General features: G+C 41.6%; 1 protein-coding gene and 1 long non-coding RNA gene across 2 annotated transcripts in view; one reads left to right on the top strand and one right to left on the bottom strand.

The window, feature by feature from the left end:
- The first annotated feature begins 7,612 nt into the window (after positions 1 to 7,612).
- NAIP (NLR family apoptosis inhibitory protein) overlaps positions 7,613 to 20,223 on the top strand; it is a 37,166-nt gene continuing 24,555 nt past the window's right edge. The window contains exons 1-3 of the mRNA XM_075270944.1: positions 7,613 to 8,162; positions 10,039 to 10,138; positions 18,508 to 18,589. Coding sequence (XP_075127045.1) covers positions 7,613 to 8,162; positions 10,039 to 10,138; positions 18,508 to 18,589 — 732 coding nt within the window. The remainder of the gene's footprint in view (positions 8,163 to 10,038; positions 10,139 to 18,507; positions 18,590 to 20,223) is intronic.
- The window catches only part of LOC142200553 (uncharacterized), a 221,536-nt gene continuing 215,620 nt past the window's right edge, over positions 14,308 to 20,223 (bottom strand). The window contains exon 3 of the long non-coding RNA XR_012715461.1: positions 14,308 to 14,360. This is a non-coding gene — a long non-coding RNA (uncharacterized LOC142200553). The remainder of the gene's footprint in view (positions 14,361 to 20,223) is intronic.

Below are 20,223 nucleotides of genomic sequence, written 5' to 3'. Positions count from 1 at the left end.
GAGAATGGCGCGCCAATAAGAGAATAGAGCGCCAATAGGAGAATGATGCACGTCTCTTAATGAGTTGATGATTATTGAGAAGGGATTGGCTTTTGTAACCTCACAGATGGCCATCTTTGATAAAGGCTGCGAGGTTGCTGAACATCATATAATGTTCTCTTACAGTTTATTGAGCATTATCAGTTTGTTTGATTGTTTATCTCTCCCACGTCTCTGGTTAGGATGGTGTTCGGGGAAGGATTCTATTTTTTTTTGGTATTAGGTACTATTTCCGTTAGTCTGTGACTAAGGTCAGGGTAATATATGTTCAAAGTTGCACAACTTTCCGTGTAGGTTACATTTATATGCAAATTGTTTAGTGTTCAAAGGTCATCATACACTGTGAGCTGTTATACATACAAGACTGACTGCAGGTTTATGAGTCATTGAGGCTCGGTGGTGTGAACACACACACTGCATGTTTTGTCGATACTGACATTTCACTTGGTAATAATTCAGTCATTATTGCTGAATGAATTAAAACATTAAAGCTGGCCATACCCTTTAGATTAAAGGGTTGTCTTCCATAAACAGCGCCACATCTGGATGTGTGTGGTATTGCAAATTAGCTCCAGTGAAGTTTTTGTTACTGATCGGCAATACTGCACACAACCTTCAGACAGGAGTAGCACTGTATTAGGAAGAATTTATTTTTGTAATCCTAAACAACCTAACCTCACTATTGTTGGCTGAACCAAGTGATTTCAGCAGGATGGTCTGACCATCTAATGTATAATGTATGTAATGTATATAAGGGCCAAATAATACCGCTAGACCATAAACACAAAATGCTACCACATAGTGATTGAATATAACCACCATATTGAATAACGCACAATACAGGTCTCCTAGTTTTGGAGTATGAATGGCAGGGAGCTCTCTGCTCCATCTTATTTTCTGGCAGCCCCTGTGACCAGGCTCAGATGGCCCTGCATACACATTAGATTCATGTCAGCCCAAACCACCAATTTCGGTAGCAATTGCTGACCATCTATTGTGTATGGGAATGTCCCAGCTGTCCCCAAAAGGTAGATGTCAGAGGTAGGGGAGACTAGGTTGTTGGATTTTAACAGGCTAGAAGTTAGATGGCGACCAGAGATTCCTGAATATGGGGTGGTGGGGAGGAACAGCTGTCAGACAAACAAGCATTCATCTCTGTTTCATTTCACTGTCACCCTGTGTCTCTCAGTAATGACATATAGCTGAAATGATTCAGGACTGAATGCACCTATATCTGCATCAGACACTTTCAGTGGCAGCAGCCATAAAAAGGAAATATCTGTAGGAACGCCCATGTGAACTTTTTTGCTTTTGCTATACTTTTACTTCCTCTTTCTTTTCTCTTCCTTGTAACTGTTTCTCCTTTTACTTGGAGTCAATATCGTAAGTTTTTCTTTTTTTTTTTTTTTATTACTGGAGCGTCTGCTTGAAAGACCTGCATAAGTCTGCTCAAAGAATATTGTCCTTTTTACAACAGCTGTTATATTTGTGGAATATCTCCATTTGGCTCCAATATATTTGGTGAGTAGAAAAGATTTATGTTATTTATTATGTATCTTATGTTTCCAAGTGTAAACTTTGAGTATTGCTTATTAGAACCTAAAAGGTTACAGTCTCCACAAAGGCACAAATTTCTTTCTAAGTGCCAACAAAATGTATTTATTTTGCTTACTTGTATAGTGCTAACATATCCCGCAGTGTCCCATATAGGGCTCACAATGTAAATTCCCTATCAGTATGTCTTTGGAGTGTGCGAGGAAACCAGATTACTTAGAGGAAACCCATCCAAACATGGGGAGAACATACAACCTCCAAAATATAATAACTTTTCATGATATTACTAGAAATAATACATAGATAATGTAATATGTAAGCAGGGGATAACTCTGCAGCCATTCTACAGAACCTACTCATAGTAAATATAATATGCAGTTACGCTTGGTTCAGATCTGTGTTTGGATTTCCGTTTGGGGGTCCCCCTGAATGGAAACCTAATCTGCTTGAAAAAAAAGTGGTTACCTGGTTACTACAATGGGGTCAGCCAGATTCCCACCCAAAAAGTGCAAAAAAATGTGTAGAGAAAAGCGCTGCTTGCAGGACCTTTCTCCGCATTTTGTAAGTGGGTTCCGGACGGGAACCACGAATGTGTAGCAGGCGCAGGTGTGAACCTAGCCTTATTGATGGCAGATTATCAGTCACACGGGATGAATTTTATCCTAGCTAGGCAATAGTCTGTGAGTTAAACAGCCCGTAGTCTAGACTGATACATTGTAGCAAACGCTCAGTGAGATTGTGATAGTGGTAATAGGTAGTGCACATAGGATTACCTATATTTAATACAAGTGAAAGCACTTCTATGCTGAGAACAGGACTGGCCATAACCAGATTTCCAGACTGTGAATGTGAAAGAGTCTCATTCACTGACAGCAAACTAGTACAAGGAAAATGGTGAGGAATTGAAACACAAAGTATATAACAAGAAGAGCAACAAACATGCAGAAGTGCAGAAGAAAGCTGTAGAACTATAAGTAACATAGTGACAAAGCTTTATTTTAAGTGATAAGGATTCATTTACATATAACTAGAAAACTCCTTTCTTTAGGTCCTTAATGAATTTATGATCTCAGTTAATGAATAACACTGGTCAACAAATTTTCAAAAGTTGTTTGTTTCTGAAATGAAATGAGTCATTCCCTAATGATTTTTATGTGCTGAATTCAAATATCACAAGGAAAACTGTCAATTGGCTCTAGTTTCTATGATATCGAAGGATTCTCATTTTACTGTTTTGTGAATTGTATAGAATATGATACATATTTATTACTTCTGCAATAATAGAGGTGCAAGTTTACTGTTTTTAAAATTTTGGAAATATATTCTTAGGAAACTTAGTTCTATCTAAAATCAACTATAATTTATAGTCATATGTAAGAATTTTTTACAAATGAAGTATGTTTATTGAACTTTGGAACGTAGATCCTTATTGAATTGCTATTCGGCTCCTTTACTCACGTCTCTTGTATTCAGACATGGGATTGTCTCTGATAATTGTTCAGCAGTAGTCTGCAAGCATTGATGGGTTCCATTTACCCTGATATCTCTTTTCCATAGTCGCAATTTCCTGATAAAATCGTTCACCATGTTCATCGCTCACCGCTCCACAGTTTGGTGCAAAGAAGTCTAGATGAGAGTAAGAAATGAATCTTTAAAGACATGTTACATCCCAAGTTTTTATATGCCTTCAGGAGATTTTCAACCAACTCTTCATAATTATGTGCTTTGGTGTTTCCCAAGAAGTTAGTCACGACTAACTTGAATGCTTCCCATGCAGTCTTTTCTTTGCCACGCAGCAAATGGTAAAACTCATCATCTTGAAGAAGCATACGAATCTGAGGACCAATAAAGACTCCTGCTTTTATCTTCGCTTCACTCAACCTTGGAAACTTACAGAGGAGATATTTGAATGCCTCTTCATTTCTATCCATTGCCTTTACAAAATTCTTCATAAGACCAAGCTTGATATGTAAAGGAGGTAACAGAATCTTTCCTGCTTGAACAAGTGCTGGATGCATAACATTTTTAGCCCCTGGCTGCAGTGACTTTCTGAGTGGCCAGTCTCTTTTCTTGTAGTGTTCTGATCTTGCACGACTGTCCCACTCACATAGGAAGCAGCAGTACTTGGTGTATCCTCCCTGTAGACCAAGCACTAGCGCTACCACCTTCAAGGCACCACAGATGCACCACAGATGTTGATCATAGTTTATGCATCTCAAGAGCTCTTTCATGTTGTTATAGGTTTCCTTCATGTGAACAGCATAACCAATTTGAACTGATGGTAGTGCATTGCCATTGTGAAGTAAGACAGCTTTAAGACTTAGCTTTGATGAATCGATAAATAGCCTCCACTCATTGGGGTTATAGCTGATTTTGAGAGCATCCATTAAACCACAAACGTTATTGCATACAACAAGATCACCCTCCATGAAGAAGAATTGGACAAGAGACTGTTGACGGTTCCTAAAGAAAGAAATTCGAACATCATCTGCCAACAGATTCCACTGTTGAAGTCTGGAACCTAAGAGCTCGGCCTGACTCTTGGGCAGGTCTAGATCTCTAACAAGAACATTAAGTTCACTTTGCGATATAAGGTGCGGTTCAGTGGAGAGTGATGCAGGAAAGTCTGGATCTGACGAGGTAGATGGTTCATGACAAACTCCTTCTTCTTCCTCGTCAGTGGAATCGAGCGAGAATGTTTCTGGAGCATTTGGAACTGGCAATTATTCAGAATGAGCTACTGGGGGTATCGCAGATGGAATATTCGGATACTGTAAAGTCCACTTCTTTCTTTTTGAAATTCCTTTCCCAATTGGAGGCACCTTGCAGAAGTAGCAATTGTCACTATGGTCAGATGGCTCTCTCCAGACCATTGGCACTGCAAACGGCATAGACTGTCTCTTTCGGTTCAACCACTGTCTGAGATTTGAAGAACATGTATTACAGCATATGTGTGGAGCCCAACTCTTTTCCTGGTTGCCTATTTTGCAGCCAAAATACAGGTGGTAGGCTTTCTTAACCAAATATAAATAGAAATATAAAATGCACGTCTATATCATGAAAAGTAAAGCCAATTTTAAAATTTTAGCATCAATTTCAATCTCAGCACCCCAAAATTAGTTAAGAACAACTGGTTTGATGCCCGAAACATTTTGGCTGTTGACCAGTGTAATCAGACGGCAAGTCACGGAATTATTGGTAGATTGTGATGCATGACCTGAAAACCATAAAACCTACAAGTACAGCAGTATTTCACATAGAGAAAATAATATTGCTTCTCTGTAAGCCAAACAAGACTTATATATGATTTTATATGCAGCATGAATGGCTACATATTAAGTTCAAGTTCTCGATGGTGCTTTTAAGTAGTGATATCTCCATAAAATGTGAATAAAGCCATTTCAGGTGACATCCCCACCTTTAGTAAATGCTTCAGTTCTGTGTATTTACAATACAAACATGTACAGACTTTTCCGTAGTAACAGCTCAGTTGATAAGGATAATGTTACAGGCTGCTTTCTAATAAATAAGGAAGTTAGATTAATTAGGGTAATCTAATATGATTTATTACTTCTGATGGTAATGGTTTTCTGTAGGATTGTGTATTGTATAATGAAAGCAGTCTGTAAGATCCCCAAAGCCCTGTGTCTAACCTATGGAGGATATCACTTTGATTGTTCCCAAAAGCACCTTTATTCTGGTTAATACGCAGGGTATCAAAGTCCTCTCAGAATGCCCATAAGAAATACGAGTCAAAAGGTGTACCATTTGTATAGGGACTTATTAGATCACTAGCCTCTGTCCGCGACTTCGTTGCGGGTTGTTGGCATTGGTGATCCGCCTGTATTTAGCAAATTGCTGCCATCGATGATTTGCCTGCTCCGGCATTTTGGCAGCTCTCAAGCTGTCCTGCTGCTGAACTTGTTCCTCACACCATGCCTGTGATTGTTCCAGCATCTGAGCAGCTCGCTGGGATGCCATATAATGAACATGTTATTGGCGTTGATAATCCGCCTGTTTTGGCGTTTCGACAGCTGTCAAGCTGGCCTGCCGCTGAACTCGTTCCTTGCACTGTGCCCGTGATTGTTCTGGTTTCTCAGCAGGTCAGTGGGACGCCAAATAATGAGTGTGTTGTTGGCGTCGATGATCCCTGTCAGCTCCGCTTAAGGAGAACTCTTTTGACTTCATGGCTACCTTAATAACTCTCGTTGTTTGTGACAAATTAGATTTTCTTTTTTCAGGCATGTTTAAAATTGGCAAACTGCTGTGGGGGAACAATAATATCTTATGAAAAATTGTGTATAGAGGTGGGGGCTGAGATGGTTCTATCTGTCCATCTCTCTCTCCCAGAGAGATGCAGTTTGGATCTTGCCAGACTGGTTATGTAAATACTATGCTCTGTGTATTGGGTGATGCTATCTTACAAAGAAACTAATTAAAATGGAGACAGTTCGGCAGGGACTACGGGCATTGTTAGGAAAGGATCAAAGACCAAAGACCCTTCCAATGATAAAGGGACAAGAGAAGGGTAATTAAGCTAATTGTCTCCAACAAGGATGTCTATTGTCTTTAGAATACCATGAGATAGACATCTAGGATGTGTATTTGAGACATGTGCTGATGGCTGCCATTTTGATTGATACATGCGGCTACCATGAGGTCACTGACTCCATTTTAGAGTAAAACTAGCCATCAGGGGGGTGTGACCTCTCTCCAGTTTCTTATCCAATAGATATGCATCAGGGCTATTGTTACAAACTTCTCCACCAATAGATGTATGCTAATTATACTAGCCAATCCTGTTCTGTCTATGCCATGTGATATATACTTTGTTCTAGCCACCATTAAACCAGAATCCATTTTGATACACGACCACCATGTGTCTTCATGATTCTCCAGGCTAAAAGATGGCGGAGGCCGATCTTGGCCTGTTAATTAATTTTCCTTTACAGACAGCATATCTCTGGGGAATTATGATTTTCCCCCGACACTGCCAATTTGGATTAAAGGTGTTTGCCCATGTCAGTTTGTTAGCACTGCCTGGAGCAGATCAAATAATATGCAAATGCATGTACACAATCCACTGAGGGTTAGCTGAGTGTTGACACAGTGAGATAACAGACCTGGCTGAGATAAGCTTCTGCAAGAGCAGTGTATTATAGTAGGTGAACATAAATTCATAACTATCGTAAAGCCATGTCATTTATAGGGATAAAAATGTGTTAATTGAAGTTATAAACTATCTATGTGCCGAATTTCATTCAAAACCGCTCAGCCGTTTTTGCGTGATTGACTAACAAATATACAAACTTTCACATTTATAATATTAGTAGGATGTATACCCCTGCTAAGAATTCTATGTAAGGAATATGCAAATAACACTTCATTGGTGGGAAAGAGGAACAAGCTCTAGGGCCATCTTTTCCTCACAGCCAACCTGTACCCTTCTCAACACTGAAGAGAGACAGTACCTTGAGACAACTGTCAGCGGATGGCTCCCCTCTTCCTTTTGGGGTAGTTATTCTGGCTTGGTTAATATTCCCAGATTATGCTCTTAGGTTTTTTATTGAAAACCATGCATGAGCTATAGGGAGCTACCTTCCCAAAAGGTGGCACTAGAGTTTTTTCCTCTTTTCCACCAATGAGGTCTTATATGTATATTCCGTACCCATAAGAAATACAGCAGTGGATTCTCCCTCTCTTTGGCTGGTCATTTTCCAAGCTAGCTATTTTGGTAGGACGTCCCTGCAATCTTCAGGGAATTGTAGCATTTCTCTCTTCACCATCACCTGCAAGGTGTGTCTCACACAGGAGCCGCGACTTCATACATGCAGATCCCTGTTACTGTACAGCTGCCCCCCAGATGTGCAGCTCCGCACCATCTATTTCCTTATTACCAGTGCAGCTATCCTTCACCACTATGACTACCTGACCCCCATCCTCTGTGTTTTACTGTATATTGAAATATTTTATCATTTTATTTACAGATTATTGACATATCAGTTGTTTTCCTGGGACGATGGATCTTATAAATATAAATGAGTTTCACTCTTCTTACAATCCATTTCTACAAACGTCTTATGCGCTTATAGACTTCAACAAAGTAATGAGTGATCTGAATGAGAAGTATAAGACAATCCGTGAACAGCTGCCCAAAGGACCCATCTATTCAATGCGAAGTGAAACAAAGCGATTAAGAAGTCTTTTATCTCTGAATCCAGAATCTACTTGGTCACCAAAAGAGCTGGCTGCAGCTGGATTCTTCAGGACCGGTTTGGAGGACAGTTGTCAGTGTTTCTGCTGTGGCCTAGTACTGTGTAAGCAAGCATTAAGTAACACACCCGTAGAGAATCACAAGAAATTCAATCCCGAGTGTGCATTTATTCAAGGCAATGATGTTGGGAACATATCAAAGTATGATATCCGTCTGCAATCTACAGAGAGAGGTCCCAGAGACCACTGGAATTTAATGGAGGATGAACAGGCCAGACTCCAGTCTTTTACCTGTTGGCCCATGTACGCATTAATGGAGCCGGCTGTCCTTGCACAAGCAGGATTTTTTTTCACAGGTACTTTTTTATGTATTCTGTTCTCATGCAATTGCAAGGGTTATTTCTCATACTTTGTCTTACATTGTAAGACAAACATTTTTCAAAATTTTATATATTCTTTTTTATCAACTCTTTATTTAAAGATTGGCACAACAAAAAGAATAGTACAAACATGCAATGAATAACTTCCAGGAGGGAAAATTTTTATATATTCTAAGGGCATCAAAACAAAACAAGAACTATATGAAATTGTCATTGTTGTGAAAAGAATGATCTGCAGAATAACAGTAAAAAGTGCATTTTGTCCAGCAAAAAATAAGCCCTCACATGGCTATAATAACAGAAAAATAAAGTGATATGGCTCTTGGAAGGCCAAGTTATCTTCATGTACGAAACAGATAGGGACTGGGCATGCACGAAAAGATAACTCAGAATTAGAAAATCATGTTTGGGTTTCTGACAAGTTTCTGACGGGGTCCCTTTGGACAGGGGGACTGTCCTGCATTTGCAGTCCTGCTGTTCAGGGCAGTGAGTCCAGGCTGCTCCAACTTATTGGCATCTGCACCCTGCTCTACCTCCCGGCCGCTGTCTCTGCTCTCAATGTCCAGGGAGCAGAAGACGCGATGTAGTGACGTCACTTGCTTCACACTTCTTGCTCCTTGAGTGTCCATTCACACGGAGGAAAATGGTGAGGAATTTGGTGTGGAATTTCAGCGCTGAAAAAAAAGCCTCCCATTTGCTTCAATGGCTTCCTTTTTCTGCTAGCATTCCACACCAAATTGCTCCCCATTTTCCTCCATGTGAGTGGACCCTTAAAGTGGCAGTAGTATGAAACACTGAGTCTGACAATGCGTCTTTAAAGTCACAGCAGTGTAGAAATATACAGTGTATACAGTAACTATAAATACACTAGTAAACATAAACTGAATATACGCACACGAACAGCACATGAGATACACCTGACCCATTGTAGGTGAGGAGGACACTGCCTAAGTCTCCCACCAAATACCCATATTAGTGGAGGGTGGTCACTTTGACTACTTTACAAACTGATTCTAGGATAGGTCATCAATATTACACTGGTAGGGGTCCAAAACTGGGCACCCCACAAAATAGATATTGCCTTTGGAGAACTAAGCACAGATCTTCTGTAGGCTTGCTGAAATTCATTTATTCAATCCAGACAGATTGGATGATGTTGAAACAGGGCGCTGTGGTGGCCATATCATCACTCCCAGGACTCCTCCTTCTAAGGGCTAGTTCACACTGGGCTAGTGACCATGTATTTTGGTCCTGATTTTGGGTGCCTGCCAAAATGCGCCTGCTGCGACTGTTGTGGCTTCCGAAAGTCGTGGCTTCCTGCTCCAGAGTAGGCCCAAATGAATGGGCCTAGTCCGGAGGGTGCTGTCGCATGGCAGATGCCATGGCTTGATCAGCTGCGGAATCCGCCTGAAGAAAGGGCAGGTCGCTTCTTTTTTGCGTAAGCGGGAATACACCACTAGCGCAAAAAAAATGCTAGCGGTCTACATAGACCTCTATTGTGAGGGGGCGGATTTTGAGGTCAAAATCCACCCCTTCTTGCCCCGTGTGAATGATCCCTAACAGCAGTAACACCAAATATTCATTCCATTTAGATTTCTCTTTTGTTCATTAATGCTAAGTTCACATCTGCACTCGGATTTAGTTTTGACAAAACTAAACTATTAACATTTCTATTTCTGAAAGCATTCTTACTATGCAGCATTTTTCTACGCCTACCTAAAACTTTTGCACAGCACTGTAATACATCAGAGAATCCAGCCGGGATTTATTATAACTTGCAATAAGTTTATTAGCTTTCTGCTTCCTTTTTGCCCTTCTTGCCTTATAAATAATTTTACATGTATGTCTTCAGGAACAAGAGACAATGTCCAGTGCTTCTCCTGTGGTGGATGTTTGGGGAACTGGGAAGAAAATGATGATGCCTGGAAAGAACATGCAAAATGGTTCCCCGAGTAAGTTTCATCAAACTTTCAAATGTAAGAAAAATATAAGGTCCTGTATGTAGTACTGAAAAAAAAAAAACACACATGAAAATGATAATATTGTACTGTGATGGGTTCTTGTACCCGATTACTCCAGGGTCTTCTGACATTTACCATGACAGGTTATGTGATATTTTATTAAAGGGAGACTGTCAGCAGAACCCAGCATATCAACCCAGCTCTGCAGATAGATAGGGATGGTTAGAGTCATCTAAGTCAGGCAGTGTTTTCCCCAGGCCGAGATATTGCCTTTTTGTCAATATGCAGGTGAATTTTTTGGAGACATCATACAGGTAAATCTGCTGTTTGGGACTCCTCTCTATTAGGGCCCTTTCATACTAACCACTTTTCTGTGTTAGGAACCAAATACAGAATAGAATGGACAGTTAGTCCCCGGCAGACAGACTCCCCAGCACACTGAGGCAAAACAGCACTGAGCATCCAACGCCCTCCAAACTAGAGCTGAACCAGGCCCCTGAGGTCTTCGCCAGAGCTCCTGATGGTGCAGGTGGACTGATAAATTATGGGACCCAGAACTGCAGCTGTCCATATGGTATCACACACACAGCACACCCCAAGTTACAGCAGGGCCCGAAAACCACTCACCCAGGTGGGTGAAGAAACCGATGTAACAGGAGTATGCAGATATATGTATGCAGTAACAGGAGTTCACCAGGAGATGGTGGAAGCACCGCATAGTAGTCGTACAATCCGGGTCAGTAGTAAGGAGGTCATGTAGTTTCCAAGGATGAGACAGGACATAGTCAAGTCGGGTCATACATTGGAGGTCACATGGTACAGAAGGATGAAGCCAATGGGTAGTCAGACAAACCGGGTCATACACTGGAGATCACAAAGTACAGAGTCACAGGTCAAGGAGAGGTGGTCTTCAGGCAAGCTGGGTCATACACAGTAGGTCAGGTGGTACAGAGCCGCAGATCAGGGAGAGGAGGTTTGGAAAGCAAGCATACACAGGAGGAAAGTAGCAAATACACAGTAGGAGGGATGAAAACCAGGTCAGGGGCAAACAGGAACACAGCAGGGTGAGCTGATACCAGGGAATTTGTATAACCAGTGGTGAGCTGGAGCCAGAGTCAGGCCTAAATAGCCTTTAGCTCGCCGTCTGACCTTCTGACTACAGAAGGTCCGGGTTCCAGTCCCAGGAGGAGAAACGCTGGACCTGGCGCAGATAGTGGAGCCAGTCGGTCCAGCTCCTGACATCCTGTCTGTGTGCTATCCATAAAAAAAAAATCAGACAGCACAGTCATCCATAAAAAAAAATCAGGCTGCCGGTCACACATCTGTTGTTTTCCATGGACCGAGAGTCAATGATAAAAAAAATACTGCAGACAACAGACTGATAGCACACTAGAATGTAGAATGTCTTTGGTTGTAGTCTGAAAAGAAGCTTCAGTCTTCATACACACATCTGTGTGCATGAAGCCAAACCGTGATTGAACAGCATGGATGGCACATAGATTACATCCGTGTGCCATCCTTGCCTCCAGGGCCCCATTCACTGCTCTCATTGAAATAGACATGAATACACTGTCTACCAATAAGTATTTGGACACCGATGCAAATGAAGATACTGTATCTGCGGTCGTGATGTATGTTACGCCTTCCACCGTTAAATAGGAAACAGCATTGGCATTAGTCACATGCAAGATGAAACGAAGTGCAGAGTTGTCCGATTTTGAGAAAGGGGTAATTGTGTGGTACCACAGAAATGGTGGATTCTTAAGGGTCATAGCAGGCTAACTTAATTACCCAAAATCGACAGTGGCCTATGTGATTACTAAGTGGAAGGTGAACGGTGATTGTCGGAATGTGCCCCGAGTCAGCAGACCCCGAAACTGGGAGATAGAGACCGACGAGTGCTGGCCAGAGAAACCGCACCCAACCGATGGCTCACATACACCAGGAGTTTCACCAGGCATCCGGGAGTATTGTGTCGATCAATACCATCCGTAAGGAAGCATCTGCTGGGGTCTACCAACTATTGGATAGGAAGAAATGTTATTTTTTTATTCTACCACAGGAGTCCAAATACTTATTGGTAGACAGTGTAAGACCTGTTCTGAGTTTTGGCTCAGGCTCATTGCACCATACACGGGTCTATGATAATACATTGTGTATGGGCCCATATAAATTAATGTAAAAGTGCGTTAGCTGTGAAAAACACAGATCGCGTACTCACAGTACACATAGTTATTTGTTTGAGGCCTTAGCCAGAGTAAAGAGCTGCTACAGAGGACATCTTCCACTATAGAGGACTCATGTGTGCCATGTAATACAACATTACACGAGACACTAAGGGACTCTGCAGATGCGGCTGTGAACAGGACCGGGATCAATAAGTGAGGCCGCAGGTCCACAAACCCCACAAACATTGCTATTATTATACTCTGGGGTTTTTTCAGACCACAAAGTCTAATGATTGGAGGCCTAGGGGAGGTGAGAGAACATAAAAAACACTGTCACGTACCGCTCCGGCAGGCTTCAGGTGTGTTTGGTGATGTCACAGGAGCCAAGTAGACTAGAGTACACTGGAGCCAGGGAGAGGTAAGTAACAGTGTTTTTTTTTATCAATAGAAAGTATCAAAAAGCAGAAATAATCCGCACTGCTCCAAGGGCTTCTTAAAATTTAACTTTTAATAATCCATATTTAAGATATAGTTCACGGGACAAAAAATATGAAAAAAGTGAAATATGTTAGAAAAAGTCATACATAGTGACGTAAAACAACCCCTGACGCGTTTCAAGGTACTCTACCTCTTAGTCATAGCGTATTGTGTATGTGAAACTAGCCTGCAGTAGTGAAGTTGAGTACAACAAATTAAGCTTAGAAACTATCAGAAGACTACAGGAAAGAAATTACCTCAAGTGGACATTAAAGCTATGGATAAAGTGAAATGCAAAGATAGAAACAGTTTGTTGAAAATGGATAGAGAGAAAACAAAAAATAACAAGATTGTCTTTAGTACAGCATATGGTCCCAGGTTTAACATCATTACAAGGATAGTAAAGCAGAACTTATCAATCTTACAGAAAGACTCTGTCACGAATAGTATTTTACAAGATGGAATCCAGTTTGTAGCAAAGAAATGTAGGACATTAGGTAACACATTGTCACCAAGTTATTTCCCAATTGAAAAATTTGAAAGATCAAAAATAGGTTTTTCTAAATGTGGAATGCCTAAATGTAAAACGTGCAGTGGCTATGAATGTTATGGAGATAACTAGTACTGCTTCAGGCTTCAAAACCAAAATTACAGGTCATATAGACTGTAATACTGAATCAGTCATATATTGCATTACATGTGTTGAATGTAGTATGGACTACATAGGGTGTACTAATAGAAAATTGGCAAGATAAAAAAAAATAAAACTATAATAAACAAGTAGTGTTCATACCCATAGAAGAAACTGATGGATTGAATTAGTAAAGTGGATTTGTTTGGCACTATGTACGGTATTTATATTGATGTCTGGTTTAACGGGTAAATAAAGTAAACAACAAAAAAAGAATATAGGAGCTCTTTCAATAAACTTTATTGAGACAGAGTGCACAAATAAAACTAATTAATGAATTAAAGTGTTACACATGATTTAAAGGGAGTGTTCAGATAAAAGGAGGCTAGTTTCACATACACAATACTCTATGACTAAGAGGTAGAGTACCTTGAAACGCGTCAGCGGTTGTTTTAAGTCACTATGTATGTCTTTTCCTAACATTTTTCACTTTTTTTTATATTTTTTGTACTGTGAACTATATCTTAAATATGGATTATTAAAAGTTAAATTTTAAGAAGCTCTTGGAGCAGTGCCGACTATTTCTACTTTTTGATACTTTCTATTGATGAAGCAAGCCTCGTGAGTCCGGAGGTACGTAGTCGTGCACCGCATAGGGCTTTGTACTACTGGAATATGGTGAGACACAGTTTACTATTTATTTATCAGTGTTTTTTTGTGTTTGTATCCTCCCCTGGGTCTCTGACCATTATACTCTGGGGTCTGAAAAGATAATAATTGTTCATGGGTGTCCACATTGGGGCATAATAGTGTGTGTAGGGGTCACTATGGGGCATAATACTGTGTATGCAGGGGCCACTATAGGGCATCAGACTGTGTGTACTGGGGCCACTATAGAGCATAATACTGTGTGCAAGGGTCACTATGGGGGATAATACTGTGTGCAGGGGACACTATGGGGGATAATACTGTGTGCAGGGGCCACTATGGGGCATAATACTGTGTGCAGGGGCCACTATGAGGCATAATACTGTGTGCAGGGGCCACTATAGGGCATAATACTGTTTGAAAGAGCCACTATGGGGAATAATACTGTGTGCAGGGGCCACTATGGGGAATAATACTGTGTGCAGGGGCCACTATAGGGCATAATACTATGTGCAGGGGCCACAGTTGGTCATAACACTTTTTGTAGGGACCACTGTGTTTGTGCAGGGGCGGGGGGAAGACAGGGGGCTGGGGGGCCCCAAGTCAAATGTTCGCCTTGGCGTCACGCCATTCTTCGTTATGCCACTGCCCATAGTGATCTACTGACTGTCAACTACACATCATTTATAGAAGTGGTTGTCCAAATAAGTAGCCAGTTCTCTCCATTAAGTTCAACAGATAGATTGGGAAATACTAGACTAGAGATGGGATTTTGTTTTGGGGGGTTCAGTCCAAAGATTTGTTTTGTTTGAATAAGTTCGGTCCAAACCACAGCTTAAATTGGTTTAAAATGTAGTGTATGACACCATCAGGGCTCCTAAGAACCTATCTATCTAATTTCTAGCTCTGTAAGATAAACACAGCTGAAATTATTTCAAAGTGACAGTGGCATGTATGTCTATGGGAAAATGGATGGTAAGCAGTGGATACAAACAACAATAAATTTTAACCCCTTAAAAAAATCCAAAACTGTGATAAAAAATTTTTTTCCCATGTACAGGGATGTATAGGGCGTCTTTTTTGCAGGGCCGGGTGTACTTTTTAGTTCTACCATTTTGGGGAATTGCTATTGCTTTGATCACTTTTTATTAAAATTTTTATCAGAAGCAAAACAGTGAAAACTAGTGATTTGGCACTTGTGACTGTTTTTCCCGCTACGTCATTTACCGTACAGGAAAAATATTTTTATAGATTTGTAGAGCAGGCATTTTCAGACACCGGGATACCTAACATGTATATGTTTCACAGTATTTAAGTACTATTATATGTGTTCTAGGGAAAGGAGGGTGATTTGAACTTTTCATTTTTTTATTTTTTTTATTTTTTTTTAACTTTTTTTAAAACTTTTTTTTTGCATTTGTTAGACCCCCTAGAGGTCTTGAAACCCAGGGGGTCTGATCACTAATGCAATGCATTACAATGCTAATGCATTGCAATGCATTGCAAAATACCAGTGCTTCTTTTCAGGCTACCTAGCATAGCCTGCAATAGAAGCAATACAGGCTCCTGGCTGTCATAGCAGTGTGATGCCGGCCCCGGGGATTACTCGGGGTGCCAGCGATTACAGTAAAAATGGTGGCGCAATTTTCTGCTTTCAGATCTTGTACCTTGCCATGGATTTGTTATTTGATAATGTGCAAAAAAAAAAAAAAAAATCCCACACAATGACCACACATAGCTGCAGCCACCAAAACCAGCAGTGGTGCTAACATGTCTGCCATTGCCAGTGCCACAAGAGCTTGTCTTACTCCAGCCAGATTTTTTGGATGTTGGGTCTGCACAGTGGATGGAATTCTTAGTATTCTAGCTGCCTCCCCCCCCCCACTGAAGAAGGACATTAAACTGTGTGGTTTGCTGGTGGGGAACATTAAACTGGGACAACTTGAGGGGGACATTAAACTTGGGGCGACTAGAGTGGGACGTTAATGTCTCCCTCCAGATATTCCCAGTTTAATGTCCTCCTCCAGTTGTCCTCATTTTAATGTTCTCCTCCAGCTACCACCCCAGTTAAAAGGCCCCTTCATCTGCCCACAGTTTAATGTCCTTTTCATCTTCCCCCACAGTTTAGTGCCCCCTCTATCTGCCCCAAAGTTTAATATCCCCATCATATGCCCCCCAGTTTAATGTCCCTCTTCATATGACCCCCCAGTTTATTGTCCCCTATTAATCTGCTCCCACAGTTTAATGTCCCTCTTCATCTGCCAAAGTTTAACATAAATACTAATACTCAGTCTCTTGTCCTAGAGTGTTCAGGAAGCTGTAGGCGCAATGTGAGTGACGTCATCACATCGTGCCTACTGTTATGTCAGTCCAGGTAGCTGCAACGGGGCTAAGGGATAGCAGTAGGGAATCTCGCCCTGCACTACTCCCACTAGCTATCCCGGTCCCTGCCTCACGGGTGTGGGTCGGCTGTACTCAGGCTAAGCCTGACCCCGACAGCTCCTCTCTCACTGATTCCGTAGGCCTAGAAGGAAGTGGGAGAAGGAATGCCCTATAAGACCTCTAGGGACTGGAGACTAAAGGGGGTCACCCCTAACGAACAAGTGAAGCTGCTACTGACAGGGACTGACAAGGGTGTGCGCTGACTGACAAGCAGCACACAGGAAAAATGTGGGAAAGGATTCCCCCAAACCAATATGGGAAGGAACCATACACTAGGAAACAAACACAGGGAAACTGAGTAGAAATCAAAGGATAAGGCAATTCACTCACACAGTCAATTATACACAGAGGGAGGATTGGTGAACACAGAAGGGAAAACACACAAACCAACTCGTTCACCCAAACCTCCCAAAAATAAACCACGGAACTTCCTCTATCCCAGAACACCACCTACTCCTCCTGCTAAGGCCTAGCTCTGTAAAAGCGACACTCAGCACAGAACCATGGGAGGCATGGGTTTAAATACAGAGTAGAGACCACTCCTCCCAGGTGCAAATGGGAGGACAGACTAATCAACCAGGAGATAAAGCTGCCTACCATCAGTGCGCACCTGCAAGTCAGAAGGTGTGCACCAATACTCACGACAGGACAACCCCGCAGCGCCAGGATGCCACCCCAGACACTGCGCAGCCAAAAACTCCCCAGGTAAGAAAAATAGAAATTAAAGAACCTAAATACTCCTAACACCTACAGCTCCAGGACAAGGTGCACATAGGGGGCACAGTGATGAGGAAGGAGCTGTTTGCTTCTGCTTCATCACTGTATCAACTCATCCTCTACGGACACAGATGAGTTGAATCCAAGACATTCCTCCTGCTGACCCTATCTCACATACCTTCGGGACCATTTTCCCCTGTACTATTATAATGTATAAGTATCCTGTACCTTCCGATGACTGGTGTGTGCCATTCCTATTCTGCACATACCATTATTGGTTGAGAGAGTCTCAGGTGAGGTCATCTGCCCACAGTTTAATGTCCTTTTCATCTTCCCCCACAGTTTAGTGCCCCCTCTATCTGCCCCAAAGTTTAATGTCCCCATCATATGCCCCCCCGTTTAATGTCCCTCTTCATATGACCCCCCAGTTTATTGTCCCCTATTAATCTGCTCCCACAGTTTAATGTCCCTCTTCATCTGCCAAAGTTTAACATAAATACTAATACTCAGTCTCTTGTCCTAGAGTGTTCAGGAAGCTGTAGGCGCAATGTGAGTGACGTCATCACATCGTGCCTACAGCTCCAGGACAAGGTGCACATAGGGGGCACAGTGATGAGGAAGGAGCTGTTTGCTTCTGCTTCATCACTGTATCAACTCATCCTCTACGGACACAGATGAGTTGAATCCAGGACATTCCTCCTGCTGACCCTCTCTCACATACCTTCGGGACCATTTTCCCCTGTACTATTATAATGTATAAGTATCCTGTACCTTCCGATGACTGGTGTGTGCCATTCCTATTCTGCACATACCATTATTGGTTGAGAGAGTCTCAGGTGATGCCAGGACATCACACACATGTCTCCTCTGTATTTTCACTGTGCAATGCATGTCAATGAGGCCATTTTAGTTTGCCCAAGACAAATCAAATAATATTCAGTTTCATTAAAAAAAAAAACAATTTGAAATATTCATGTCGAATCCAGATTGTAACGAATCGGTTCGCCCATATCTACTCCTGACATATTTTATACATATCATGCGTCCAAAGACCATTAGCCAGACATACTTTGTAACATACTAAGTAACTAAGAATCTTAACAGCTGAATTATCATTCCTTAAGTTGCATAAAACCAGGTGTAATACTAACTAATATGATCTAGGTGTGATATCAGGAAATTGGTACCGCCAAATTCTGGGTAATGACTGAAGAGTACATTTTTCTGACCTCTTTACTATTGATGACATTTCTTACTTTTCTTTCTTTTTAACTAAGGTGTGAATTTCTCCATGGGAAAAAATCTAAAGATGAATTACAGCAGTACCTTGAAAATTACATTGGATTCAAAGAAATAACGGTAAATGTCGCAATATGAGGATTATACTACAGTCATGGCTTATTTTACACATTTGTGTTTCACTACACGATTATACAGTGGGTACGGAAAGTATTCAGACCCCTTTAAATTTGTCACTCTTTATTTCATTGCAACCATTTGCTAAAATCAAAAAAGTTTATTTTATTTCTCATTAATGTACACTCAGCACCCCATCTTGACTAGAAAAAAAAAAAAGAAATGTAGATATTTTTGCAAATATATTAAAAAAGAAAAACTGAAATATCACATGGTCATAAGTATTCAGACCCTTTGCTGTGACACTGTGACACTCATATTTAACTCAAATGCTGTCCATTTCCTTCTGATCCTCCTTGACATGGTTCTACTCCTTCATTGGAGTCCAGCTGTGGTTAACTGAACTGATTGAACTTGATTAGAAAAGGCACACACCTATCTATATAAGACCTCATAGTGCATGCCAGAGCAAAGAGAATGATGAGGTCAAAGGAACTGCCCAAGGAGCTCAGAGACTTGTGGCAAGGCACAGATTTGGACAAGGTTACAAAAGAATTTTTGCAGCGCTCAAGGTTCCTAAGAGCACAGTAGCCTCCATAATCCTTAAATGGAAGAAGTTTTGGAGGACCATAACTCTTCCTAGACCTAACCGTCCAGCCAAACTAAGCAATCGTGGGAGAAGCGCCTTGGTGAGAGGGGTAAAGAAGAACCCAAAGATCACTGTGTCTGAGCTCCAAAGATGCAGTAGGGAGATGGGAGAAAGTTCCACAAAGTCAACTATCACTGCAGCCCTCCACCAGTCGGGGTTTTATGGCAAAGTGGCCCGATGGAAGCCTCTCCTCAGCGCAACACATATGAAAGCCCAAAAGAGTTTGCCCAAAAAACACATGATGGACTCCCAGACTATGAGAAATAAGATTCTCTGGTCTGATGAGATGAAGATTGAACTTTTTGGCGTTAAATCTAAGCGGTATGTGTGGTTAAAACCAGGCACTGCTCATTACCTGCCCAATATAATCCCAACAGTGAAACATGGTGGCGGCAGCATCATCCTATGGGGTGTTTTTCAGCTGCAGGGATAGGATGACTGGTTGTAATTGAAGGAAAGATGAATGTGGCCAAATACAGAGATATCCTGGAAGAAAACCTCTTCCAGAGTGCTCTGGACTTCAGACTGGGCCAAAGGCTCACCTTCCAACAAGACAATGACCCTAAGCAAACAGCTAAAATAACAAAGGAGTAGCTTTGGAACAACTGTGACCATTCTTGACTGACCCAGCCAGAGCCCTGACCTAAACCCAAATGAGCATCTCTGGAAAGACCTGAAAATGGCTGTCCACCAACCTTCTCCATCCAACCCCTTCATCTCTAAACTTTTGGAACACCTGGTTTATTCTCGGTTAATCCGTTATCTCTCTGCTAACTCTCTGCTTGACCCTTTACAATCTGGTTTCCGCGCTCTGCACTCTACTGAAACAGCTCTCACAAAAGTCTCTAATGATCTACTAAAGGCTAAATCCAATGGTGACTTCTCTCTTCTTATTCTTCTGGACCTCTCTGCAGCTTTTGACACTGTTGACCATCAACTTCTCCTCACTATGCTCCGCTCAGTCGGCCTCATGGACACTGCGCTCTCC

This window comes from Leptodactylus fuscus, chromosome 1 (genome assembly GCF_031893055.1).
Source record: "Leptodactylus fuscus isolate aLepFus1 chromosome 1, aLepFus1.hap2, whole genome shotgun sequence".
In the NCBI taxonomy this organism is placed as follows: Eukaryota; Metazoa; Chordata; class Amphibia; order Anura; family Leptodactylidae; genus Leptodactylus; species Leptodactylus fuscus.
This window is presented reverse-complemented; position numbering and strand designations above follow the sequence as displayed.